This window comes from Salmo salar, chromosome ssa29 (assembly GCF_905237065.1).
Source record: "Salmo salar chromosome ssa29, Ssal_v3.1, whole genome shotgun sequence".
In the NCBI taxonomy this organism is placed as follows: Eukaryota; Metazoa; Chordata; class Actinopteri; order Salmoniformes; family Salmonidae; genus Salmo; species Salmo salar.
Window position 1 is genome coordinate 36,617,501 of NC_059470.1, and position 13,347 is coordinate 36,630,847.

The 13,347-nt window shown below is 46.9% G+C and overlaps 1 protein-coding gene across 1 annotated transcript in view; it reads right to left on the reverse strand.

The window, feature by feature from the left end:
* LOC106591314 (nuclear receptor coactivator 2) overlaps positions 1–13,347 on the reverse strand; it is a 164,105-nt gene that overhangs the window by 25,773 nt on the left and 124,985 nt on the right. Inside the window, 2 exon segments of the mRNA XM_045710715.1 lie at positions 10,210–10,434; positions 10,437–11,679. Of these exon segments, the coding sequence (XP_045566671.1) occupies positions 10,210–10,434; positions 10,437–11,679 (1,468 nt within the window).

Consider the following 13,347-nt stretch of genomic DNA (forward strand, 5'->3'; position numbering starts at 1 on the left):
CCAATAAAATGTTATGATGCACCAACGCAAAAAAAATAAAAATACTAAATATACACAAGCGAATAGCTGCATGAAACTGACATATTTCACCTGCGACATTCATTCCTACACCAGACATCACAACGCTAGCAGGCAGCCCACCCACATGTAGACGACTCGTCCCCAATAGAAAACATCACTTACTTGTGTTGACTTCTATAAACTGACAACACGTAACCTTCTCGACGCAATTACTGAAGGCCATTTCCATCTCACATTCATACAGATAAACCGTAGCTACTTACTGTTAACAAAATGGCTGGTTCGTTGTGTCCATAAACGCGCTTGCGAACCGTTTCAGGGAACATGGCGTATAGGTCGCACGCCACCACTTCACAGTAGAGGCATTTGAACTTAATTTTTTTTTTTGGGGGGGGGGTTCAAAAATGCCTTCTAGAACACGTGAACTTTCATGTGCATTAATAACAAACTTGTACGCCATTTGTAAATAGGAATAAAATTGTTAAATTAGGAGCCTAGTTGGGTTAGCCACGGAAAAAGACAGGAAGCTTCCCGCTAGCCATGATTGGCTGAGATAATGGATGGGCTGAACATGCCGAGAGATGAGTTGGGATTGGTCTGCCATGTAGCACCTTCTGTTTATAACATGAGCTGCTCAGTATGAGTAGATAATCCTAACGTTAAGCCACGGAGAACTGTCAAAGTGTTGCTACTGCTCTCAACAACAACGATGCCCCTGAATTTAGCAGGCGCTATCGACAAAGATCAGTGAGGAAAAAAGCGATGGGACTACTTTCTGCACACGATCAGTGTGAACTGGAGAGACTTGACAAACAACGTGGCCAACAAGCTGTAGCTAGCTACAATCCAAATGGAAAAGACAGGCTGCTGTGAAGCGTTGATCCATGAATACGGGTTGGAGTAGCTACATATTCAGATATGATACATTTCTCATTTTAAAATCAGAACGTCCTTTTCCTTGCAAGTTAAAGCATAACTGTTCGCTAGCTAGCAAACGTTAGCTTGCTAGCTCACTAGCTAACGTTATGTGTATGACTGTGTTGTAATATTACTCTACCGTTTAAACCTTCTGTATCCTGTGCATGTGACAAATAAACTTTGATTTTATTTGATATAGTGTGTGTTTACCAGAGACGGTAATGTGAAGAACAACATGACCTGAATAAAAGATTAGGATATAGGCCAAGGACAAGACAAAGTGTATTTTTCCCTGGAGTTTTTCCTTATTGTAGGCTACTACTTTCACCACTTTTAGTCTTGAAATCTTTGTTAACTACACTACCGTATTCACTCTGTTTAGCACATGGCCTCACATGTGAATTCTTAATGAGATAGGTGGGGCTAAGGCTTAAGAGGGTGTGAACGATGCTGAATGACAAAGAAGATCTCTCCAGTAGATGTCGCAAAAACATTCAAGGTCCATTTTCTCAAAAGTGACGTTACAAGTTGATCAACTTTCAAAGCAGAATGACTATCCCATTGGTCCTCAAATGCAGTGTAGGATCTACCATTTTGTAGCTCTGAGTCTCTACTTTTGCTACATAAGACAGAATAGAGCTGGTCAGTCACATTTACAACATTGTTCCATTACAATAACAAAAGCTGGTGCATGGGCTTGACTAGTCAGATTGGCTGGATTTGATCTACCATGGTGTTGAAGCTCCACTACGGTCCATGGTTCTGAAGCTCCACTACGGTCCATGGTTCTGAAGCTCCACTACGGTCCATGGTTCTGAAGCTCCACTACGGTCCATGGTTCTGAAGCTCCACTACGGTCCATGATGTTGAAGCTCCACTAGGGTCCATGGTTCTGAAGCTCCACTACGGTCCATGATGTTGAAGCTCCACTAGGGTCCATGGTTCTGAAGCTCCACTAGGGTCCATGGTTCTGAAGCTCCACTACGGTCCATGGTTCTGAAGCTCCACTACGGTCCATGATGTTGAAGCTCCACTACGGTCCATGGTTCTGAAGCTCCACTACGGTCCATGATGTTGAAGCTCCACTAGGGTCCATCGTTCTGAAGCTCCACTAGGGTCCATGGTTCTGAAGCTCCACTACGGTCCATGATGTTGAAGCTCCACTACGGTCCATGGTTCTGAAGCTCCACTACTAGGCCGATTTGCTTGTATGTTTGTTTAGTGGAGAATCTGATACTCTCCCTGTGATGAAGTCACTGCAATAAGCCGGTTATCATAACATCTGCCATTACCATTAGTATCTACACTACGCAACCAAAAAGTATGTGGACACCTGCTCGTCGAACATCTCGTTCCAAAATCATGGGCATTAATATGGAGTTGGTCCCGCCTTTGCTGCTATAAAAGCCTCCACTCTTCAGCCACAAGAGCATTAAGTGAGGTCAGGCACTAATGTTGGGCGATTAGGCCTGGCTCGCAGTCACCGTTCGATGAGATTGAGATCAGGGCTCTGTGCAGGCCAGTCAAGTACTTCCACACCGATCTCGATAAATCATTTCAGTATGGACCTCGCTTTGTAGCACTGGGGCATTGTCATGCTGAAACAGGAAAGGGCCTTCCCCAAACTGTTGCCACAAAGTTTGAAGCACAGAATCGTCTAGGATGTCATTGTATGCTGTAGCATTAAGATTTCCCTTCACGGCCTCCCACTGCAGCGCAGTGCTAGAGGCTTCACTACAGACCCGGGTTTGATCCTAGGATGTGAAGCAGCCGGCCGCGACCGGGAGACCCATAAGGTGGCGCAAAATTGGCCCAGTGTCGTCCAGGTTAGGGGAGGATTTGGCCGGCAGGGATGTCCTTGTCCCATCGTGCTCTAGCAACTCCTTGTGGTGGGCCGGGCGCAGTGCACGTTGACTTCGGTCGCCAGCTGTACAGTCTTTTCTCCGACACATTGGTGCGGCTGGCTTCCGGGTTAAGCGAGCAGTGTGTCAAGAAGCAGTGCGGCTTGGCAGAGTCGTGATTCAGAGGACGCATGGCTCTCAACCTTCACCTCTCCAGTAAGAACATTTAAAAAAATAAGTAGGCAAGTCAGTTAAGAACAAATTATTATTTACAATGACAGCCTACCGGGGAACAGTGGGTTAACTGCCTTGTTCAGGGGCAGAACGACAGATTTTTACCTTGTCAGCTCAGGGATTCGATTCAGCAACCTTTCGGCTACTGGCCCAACACTCTAACCATTAGGCTGCCATTCTACTGCCTATGTTTGTCTATGGAGATTGCATGACTGTGTGAGCGATTTTATACATCTGTCAGCAACACGTTTGGCTTAAATAACCAAATTTACTTTTTTCTACATTGCAGAAAATAGTGAAGACATCAAAACTATAAAATAACACATATGGAATCATGTAGTAACCAAAAAAGTGTTTAACAAATCTAAATATATTTTATATTTGAGATTCTTCAAATAGCAACCCTTTGCCTTGATGACAGCTTTGCACACTCTTGGCATTCTCTCAACCAGCTTTATGAGGTAGTCACCTGGAATGCATTTCAATTAACAGGTGTGCCTTGTTAAAAGTTTATGTGTGCAATTTCTTTCCTTCATAATCCGTTTGAGCCAATCAGTTGTGTTGTGACAAGGTAGGGGTGGTATACAGAAGATAACCCTATTTGGTAAAAAACCAAGTCCACATCATGGCAAGAGCAGCTCAAATAAGCAAAGAGAAATGACAGTCCATCATTACTTTAAGACATGAAGGTCAGTCAATATGGAACATTTCAAGAACTTTGAACGTTTCTTCAAGTGCAGTCGCAAAAACCATCAAACGCTATGATGAAACTGGCTCTCATGAGGACCGCCACTGGAAAGGAAGAACCAGAGTTACCTCTACTGCAGAGGATAAGTTCATTACAGTTACCAGCCTCACAAATTGCAGCCCAAATAAATGCTTCACAGAGTTCAAGTAACAGACACATCTCAACATCAACTGTTCAGAGGAGACTGCGTGAATCAGGCCTTTATGGCTGAATTGCTGCAAAGAAACCACTACTAAAAGGACACCAATAATAAGAAGAGACTTGCTTGCGCCAAGAAACACAAGCATTGGACATTAGACCGGTCGAAATTTGTCCTTTGGTCTGGAGATTTTTGGTTCTTTGTGAGACATGGTGTGGATGAACGGATGATCTCCGCTTGTGTATTTCCCACCTTGAAGCATGGAGGAGGAGGTGTTATGGTGTGGGGGTGCTTCGCTGGTGACACTGTCTGTGGTTTATTTAGAATTCAAGGCATACTTAACGAGCATGGCTACCACAGCATTCTGCAGTGATACGCCATCCCATCTGGTTTGGGCTTCGTGGGACTAACATTTGTTTTCCAACAGGACAATGACCCAACACACCTCCAGGCCGTGTAAGAGCTATTTGACCAAGAAGGAGAGTGATGGAGTGCTGCATCAGATGACCTGGCTTCCACAATACCCCGACCTCAACCAAATTGAGATGGTTTGGGATGAATCGGACCACAGAGTGAAGGAAAAGCAGCCAACAAGGTCTCAGCATATGTGGGAACTCCTTCAAGACTTTTGGAAAAGCATTCCAGGTGAAGCTGGTTGAGCCAATGCGAAGAGTGTCCAAAGCTATTTGAAGATTTTGTTTAACACTTTTTTGGTTACTACATGATTCCATGTGTGATTTCATAGTGTTGATGTCTTCACTATTATTCTACAATGTAGAAAATAGTAAAAATAAAGAAAAACCATTGAATGAGTAGGTGTTTTAAAACGTTTGACTGGTAGTGTATTTATCCAGCTACTGGTCACTATTACTCATGTTTCCATGTATATATTACCATTAGTATCTATCTATTTATCCTGCTACCAGTCACACTTCAGCCCTGTTTACGATATATATATATATATATATCTTACTACCAGTCACTTGTATAAACCCACCTCTAAGGTACTGGCACAGATCTGTATATACAAATGTAGGATCTTAATTTGAGTCAGTTTGCTGCAGCAGGAAAAAAATCCTGCAGCAAGAGGAAATGTGAATTATTATGGAGATTATAACGGACATTTTTGTAGGGGTTTATACATTAATCGTTAGAGCAATTTAAGTCAATCTTCAAAGTGGAAATTACAAACTTTAGAAGTATTTTTAAAACTAAAATACACTACAAGTTTGCATTTCCTGTGCAGCAGCTAAAGTAATGAAATTAAGATCCTACATCTGTACTTGCATTCTTGTGTTTCTTTAAGTTATCGTAGTTCTTGTGTGGTTTTGATTCATACTTTTATATTATATTTTCTATACTATAATCAATGCATTGTTGGGAAAGAGCTTTCAAGGTAGGAATTTCACTCCACTGCATTTGTGGGGACTAACAAAATGTCCCCAGCTGGTCAAATTTCTGTTGGTTTACTATTCTGGACTTCTAGTCCTCACGAGTATAGTCTCACTCACACACACACACACACACACACACACACACACACACACACACACACACACACACACACACACACACACACACACACACACACACACACACACACACACACACACACACACACACACACTTCCTTTCTTCCTCCAGCATGGATATTATAATTATGATGTATTATGATACAGGAGACAGGATGGTATTCATTACAACAACAACAAAAAATTATAGGACATTTCTGTCGCTCGGCCAAGCTGGCACAGGACCAATAGAAACACAGCTATGAGAATACTGTGGGTGTGTGTGTGTTTGTATTCACGCTAAAACGTTTAGATGATATCAACAGTGGATAATATCAGAGTAGAAATGGGAAGTCTGGACTTGTTGTTGGACTAACTGTAATACTGTTAGTTAAGTTTGTCCAGGATAGATTTAAGGCTGCAACATTAAGACTACATTACCCACAAACCCTTGCTGCGAACTCAATCCCCTACTACTCGCCTACACTTCCCAGCTAGCTTCGAACTCATTCACCCCAGTCTTTTCTCCGCACACAGCAGAAATAACAGGGGGAGTAGTCTACTGTACAAAGACAGAAAAACACACTTCCATATGAAAACAGAGTCTACGGCAGATCTCCCCCTGCTATTCTCTAATATAAACAACTATAGCTAAGGCTTTTTAAACATTGACTTAAGTTGCTCCACTGCTTAAGGCGAGAGAGACCTAGGGGGGGGGGACAGAGAGTAAATAAGCTGTAGTGTCTGAGAACCAACACGAGGAGGCAGCACACTAGCCATCCCTGTTACAGATCGGATCAGAGCCCAACATTCACCCACAGCACCGCTTTATACACGTAGTAGAGTAGGGATGAGTTGTGACAGACGAGCCCAGCCTCTATCCCAAATGACACCCTATTAACCCTACATAGTGCTATGGGACTTAAGTCAAATGTAGTGCACTATATATGAAATTATAAACTGGGTGGTTCGAGCCCTGAATGCTGATTGGCTGACAGCCGTGGTATATCAGACCATATACCACGGGTATGACAAAAAAACAGTTATTTTTACTGCTCTAATTATGTTGTTAACCAGTTTATAATAGCAATAAGGCACCTCTGGGGTTTGTGGTATATCGCCATTACACCATGCGCATAAGAACAGCCCGTAGTCATGCCTTATTGCTTAATTATGGTGCCATTTGTGTTGCAGAATAGTCACTAGACTGGCCCATAGTGAGAGGAGAGGGATCTGATGCCTGGAAAGAGGCGCTGGTGTTTCCACAGTCAAAACCGGCCTCTGGCAATAGTACACACACAACAACACGGCCACTTGGCTGCGTCCTCGGTGGGTAATTTCAAGTTGCTCTGTCCAGGACCCAGTCTTTTGGCTGTGTTTTTACACAGTGCGTGAGCAGTGCTGGCAGACAGGATATGGCAGGGAGAGAGGACCCTAATGAGGTCAGGGATGATGATGTCATTCTCCCTCTCTCTCCCTCCCTCCCTCCCTCCCTCTCTCCTTAGTGAGCTATATAGTGTCATTTGGGACACAAACCATATCTAACATTAATGCTATTAATCCACGTAAGTCATTGAGAACAAACAGTATTTTAAACAACAAAGACAATCCTTTGAGGTTCCATGTCATCTGTTTTTATTTTATTTTAACTAGGCAAGTCAGTCAAGAACAAATTCTTATTTATAATGATGGCCTACCGGGGAACTGCATTGTTCAGGGGCAGAATGACAGATTTTTACCTTGTCAGCTCGGGATTTGACATTTCGGTTACTGGCCCAATGCTCTAACCACTAGCCTACCTGCCGCTGTTAATGATGGCCTTTGGTATCTACCGTCTAGTCTACCAGGGGAAATGGGGTCTACCGTCTACCAGGGGAAATGGGATCTACCGCCTACCAGGGGAAATGGGATCTACCGCCTACCAGGGGAAATGGGATCTACCGCCTACCAGGGGAAATGGGATCTACCGTCTAGTCTACCAGGGGAAATGGGATCTACCGTCTACCAGGGGAAATGGGATCTACCGTCTACCAGGGGAAATGGGATCTACCGCCTACCAGGGGAAATGGGATCTACCGTCTACCAGGGGAAATGGGATCTACCGTCTACCAGGGGAAATGGGATCTACCGTCTACCAGGGGAAATGGGATCTACCGTCTACCAGGGGAAATGGGATCTACCGTCTACCAGGGGAAATGGGATCTACCGTCTACCAGGGGAAATGGGATCTACCGTCTACCAGGGGAAATGGGATCTACCGTCTACCAGGGGAAATGGGATCTACCGTCTACCAGGGGAAATGGGATCTACCGTCTACCAGGGGAAATGGGATCTACCGCCTACCAGGGGAAATGGGGTCTACCGTCTACCAGGGGAAATGGTATCTACCGCCTACCAGGGGAAATGGGATCTACCGCCTACCAGGGGAAATGGGATCTACCGTCTACCAGGGGAAATGGGATCTACCGTCTAGTCTACCAGGGGAAATGGGGTCTACCGCCTACCAGGGGAAATGGGATCTACCGCCTACCAGGGGAAATGGGATCTACCGCCTACCAGGGGAAATGGTATCTACCGTCTACCAGGGGAAATGGGATCTACCGTCTACCAGGGGAAATGGGATCTACCGTCTACCAGGGGAAATGGGGTCTACCGTCTACCAGGGGAAATGGGATCTACCGTCTACCAGGGGAAATGGGATCTACCGTCTACCAGGGGAAATGGGATCTACCGTCTACCAGGGGAAATGGGATCTACCGTCTACCAGGGGAAATGGGATCTACCGCCTACCAGGGGAAATGGGATCTACCGTCTACCAGGGGAAATGGGATCTACCGTCTACCAGGGGAAATGGGATCTACCGTCTACCAGGGGAAATGGGATCTACCGCCTACCAGGGGAAATGGGGTCTACCGTCTACCAGGGGAAATGGGATCTACCGCCTACCAGGGGAAATGGTATCTACCGTCTACCAGGGGAAATGGGATCTACCGTCTACCAGGGGAAATGGGATCTACCGCCTACCAGGGGAAATGGGATCTACCGCCTACCAGGGGAAATGGGATCTACCGTCTACCAGGGGAAATGGGATCTACCGTCTACCAGGGGAAATGGGGTCTACCGTCTACCAGGGGAAATGGGATCTACCGTCTACCAGGGGAAATGGGATCTACCGTCTAGTCTACCAGGGGAAATGGGGTCTACCGTCTACCAGGGGAAATGGGGTCTACCGTCTACCAGGGGAAATGGGATCTACCGTCTACCAGGGGAAATGGGATCTACCGTCTAGTCTACCAGGGGAAATGGGGTCTACCGTCTACCAGGGGAAATGGGATCTACCGTCTACCAGGGGAAATGGGATCTACCGCCTACCAGGGGAAATGGGATCTACCGTCTACCAGGGGAAATGGGGTCTACCGTCTACCCATGTTGTCATGTTGTCTGACCATTGTATAGATTGGGCTGGGCTGCCCTGGTATAAATCATTGGTCATGAGGCAAAAATGTCACCGGACCGCGGCTGACTGCCCATGTTGTCATGTTGTCTAAGCTCATATGAACCGAAGCTTGTGGTGATCGGTGGCATGTTATAGAGCCCATCCACCATGATGTAGGCTACAGGTCAGTCCTTCAGCTTCAACTAGTTGTGGAAGATACTGTCTCACTGACCTAGAACACGTGACTCTCTCATTCTAGAACACGTGGCTCTCCCATTCTAGAACACGTGACTCTCTCATTCTAGAACACGTGACTCTCCCATTCTAGAACACGTGACTCTCTCATTCTAGAACACGTGACTCTCTCATTCTAGAACACGTGACTCTCCCATTCTAGAACACGTGGCTCTCTCATTCTAGAACACGTGACTCTCCCATTCTAGAACACGTGGCTCTCTCATTCTAGAACACGTGGCTCTCTCATTCTAGAACACGTGGCTCTCTCATTCTAGAACACGTGACTCTCTCATTCTAGAACACGTGGCTCTCTCATTCTAGAACACGTGGCTCTCTCATTCTAGAACACGTGACTCTCTCATTCTAGAACACGTGACTCTCTCATTCTAGAACACGTGGCTCTCTCATTCTAGAACACGTGACTCTCTCATTCTAGAACACGTGACTCTCTCATTCTAGAACACGTGGCTCTCTCATTCTAGAACACGTGACTCTCTCATTCTAGAACACGTGACTCTCTCATTCTAGAACACGTGACTCTCTCATTCTAGAACACGTGACTCTCTCATTCTAGAACACGTGACTCTCTCATTCTAGAACACGTGACTCTCTCATTCTAGAACACGTGACTCTCTCATTCTAGAACACTTGACTCTCTCATTCTAGAACACGTGACTCTCTCATTCTAGAACACGTGACTCTCTCATTCTAGAACACGTGACTCTCTCATTCTAGATTCTCTGATACTTTGGGATTTTGACAATGAGGACCTTTATCTAGTTCCCCAATACTAGTCAGATTAACATGTGGATATTATTCTAGTTCCCCAGTACTAGTCAGATTAACTTGTGGATATTATTCTAGTTCCCCAGTACTAGTCAGATTAACTTGTGGATATTATTTTTATGTCTCTGTGTGCAGTTGAGGAAGTTGCTAACTAGCTCTAGCGCAATGACTGGAAGTATTCCTTTATTAAATACCATTCATTCAACAACAACAAAAAACCGATGAAAATATCAGTAATAGTTCATATTCATTCTGTCAACTTGTACACAAACCATACTGCTACTCATCCTTTACTTGCAATTCTGACTCATAAATGAGAGAAATCTCATGCCACCCACCTGCTCAGAGCGATCGTATCCTGCGTCCTGTTTCTCAGTCTTCACATCGAGGGGGTGTTTCATTTCTGTCTTTACCTCTCCTCCTCCCTCCATCCTAGCCTGCCTCTCTTTCATGCCCCCCTCCTCTTCATCCAGCAGGTACCTCAGCAGTGCGTTGTCCTTCTTCTTGGGACTCAAGGGCTCCTGTTTGGATGCGAGGTTCCCATCTGTACCCCCCTGGGTGTTGACGTTACCCCCTGCTCTCCCAGCTCCTTCCCAGTGGCCTCAGCGGTGAGCTTGGCCAGGTCGACGGGGGAGGTGCTGTTCTGGAGCAGCCTGTGGAGTATTTTGTGTTTCTCCTTTAGGGATGTACCGTGGCCCTCGGGGGCCCCTGCACCATGAGGGCCCCCCAGCCCTGACGAGGGGTCCTTGGGGTCTCCTCCTCCGTTGGGAGACGAGGGGGTGTCGAGGGGTTCGGACTTGGTGGTGAGGAGTTGGAGTAATTTGGTGTGGCCCTTGTTGTCGTGGAGGACCCGGTTCTGCGCGTTGGGGCCTTCGTTTGAGCCGTCCCTCTCCTGTTTGACGTCACCGTGGTTACCGCTGCTACCGTTCCCGTCAGTCTGTCTGTCCATCTGTCTCTGGTCATACTGTCCACCCTGACCCTGCTCTCCGTGAGGATCCGTGTTAGCGCCGCCGCCAAGCTTCGACATCATGTGAGGGTTGACCCCTGCCCCCATCGTGACTCCGACTGGCGACCCCATCATCTTCCTGTCCGGTGACCCCAGGGTGTGAGAATGCCCCCCGGCGCCATGAATGTGTGGGTGCACGCAACCGCCGTGTCCGACCCCGTGACACTCACTCAGGGCCTGCAGGGCCGACAGAGAACTACTGGTGTAGCTGTTAGCAAGACTGTTAGCCGCAGGACCGCTACCTCCTACTCCAACACCTGTTCCAGACCCACAAATCACCACAGGGGAGGGCGAGTGCAGGCATGGGGCCACGCGAGGGCTCCCTGCCATCCCTGGACTCGCCCGGTGCCTAGGGGACAGCATCGAGTTCTGTTGCCCCAGATGGGGGCCTCCAGCTGGGCTAGGGCTGCCTCGAGACGGGCTGCTCATCCTCCAGCTGGCCCCTTGCTGGTGGGGATGGTTGGGTGGGTTCATGCCCATGCCGCCCTGCATCCCTCCGGGGTAGCCCATGGGCTGGGGAGGGCAACCGTAACGGTAGCCCTGCATGTGTCCAGACCCGGACCCCATGGGTCCGAGCCCTGGTTCTCTGGACACTGGACCTCCATGAGGAAGGGAGAAGGGCGTGCTGTTAGAGCTGATCGTGGTGTCCTGTCCCTGGGGCACCAGACCAGATATTGTCCCCGGGGTTGGAGGTGTCATTGAGGGGTTGGGGGCCATTGGTTTGGGGCAGGGGCCCATCCCTGTCCCCTGCTGGCCCTGTCCACCGGGCCCCATATCCTGACCCGGCCCCATACCACGCTCTCTGGGGATAACACACAGGATACAAGAGGTGGAGGTTACACACACAGAGCAGTAACACACACACACACACAGAGCAGTAACACACACACACAGAGCAGTAACACACACACACACACACACACACACACACACACACACACACACACACACACACACACACACACACACACACACACAGAGCAGTAGACACACACACACACACACAGAGCATTACACACACACACACACACACACACACACACACACACACACACACACACACACACACACACACACACACACACACACACACACACACACAAACACAGAGCAGTAACACACAGAGTAGTAACACACACACACAGAAAGCAGTAACACCACACACACACACACACACACACACACACACACACACAGAGCAGTAATACACACACACACAGAGAAAGCAGTAACACACACACACACAGAGAGAACGCAGTAACACACACACACACACACAGAGAGAAAGCAGTAACACACACACACACAGAACGCAGTAAACACACACACACAGAGAACGCAGTAACACACACACACACACACACACACACACACACACACACACACACACACACACACACACACACACACACACACAGAGAACGCAGTAACACACACACACACACACACACACAGAAGCAGAACACACACACACACACACACACACACAGAGAACGCAGTAACACACACACACACACACACACACACACACACACACACACACACACACACACACACACACACACACACACACACACACACACACACACACACACACACACACACACACACACACACACACACACACACACACACACAGATAAAGCAGTAACATACCAGAGCAGTAAAACACACACGGACAGAAAGAACATTAAATTATCTGGCAACAGCTCTGATGGACATTCCTGCAGTCAGCATGTCAATTACACGCTCCCTCAAAACTTCAGACATCTGTGGCATTGTGTTGTGTTACAAAACTGCACATTTTAGAGTGGCCTTTTATTGTCCCCAGCACAAGGTGCACCTGTGTAACGGTCATGCTGTTTAATAAGATTCTTGATATACCACACCTGTCAGGTGGATGGATTATCTTGGCAAAGGAGAAATGCTCACTAACAGAGATGTAAACAAATTTGTGCTAAACTTTTTAGAGAAATAATCTTTTTGAGGGTATGGAACATTTCTGGGATGTTTTATTTCAGCTGATGAAACATGGGACCAACACTTTATATGTTGTGTTGATGTTTTGTTCAGTGTATAATATGTATATGAAGCCTCTGGGGCAAGAACGGGTCTATACTCACTACACACACTATACACCCTAAACCCTAATGTTAACCACTCACTCACACACACTGTCACACCCTAAACCCTAATGTTAACCACTCACTCACACACACTGTCACACTATACACCCTAAACCCTAATGTTAACCACTCACTCACACACACTGTCACACTATACACCCTAAACCCTAATGTTAACCACTCACTCACACACACTGTCACACTATACACCCTAAACCCTAATGTTAACCACTCACTCACACACACTGTCACACTATACACCCTAAACCCTAATGTTAACCACTCACTCACACACACTGTCACACCCTAAACCCTAATGTTAACCACTCACTCACACACACTGT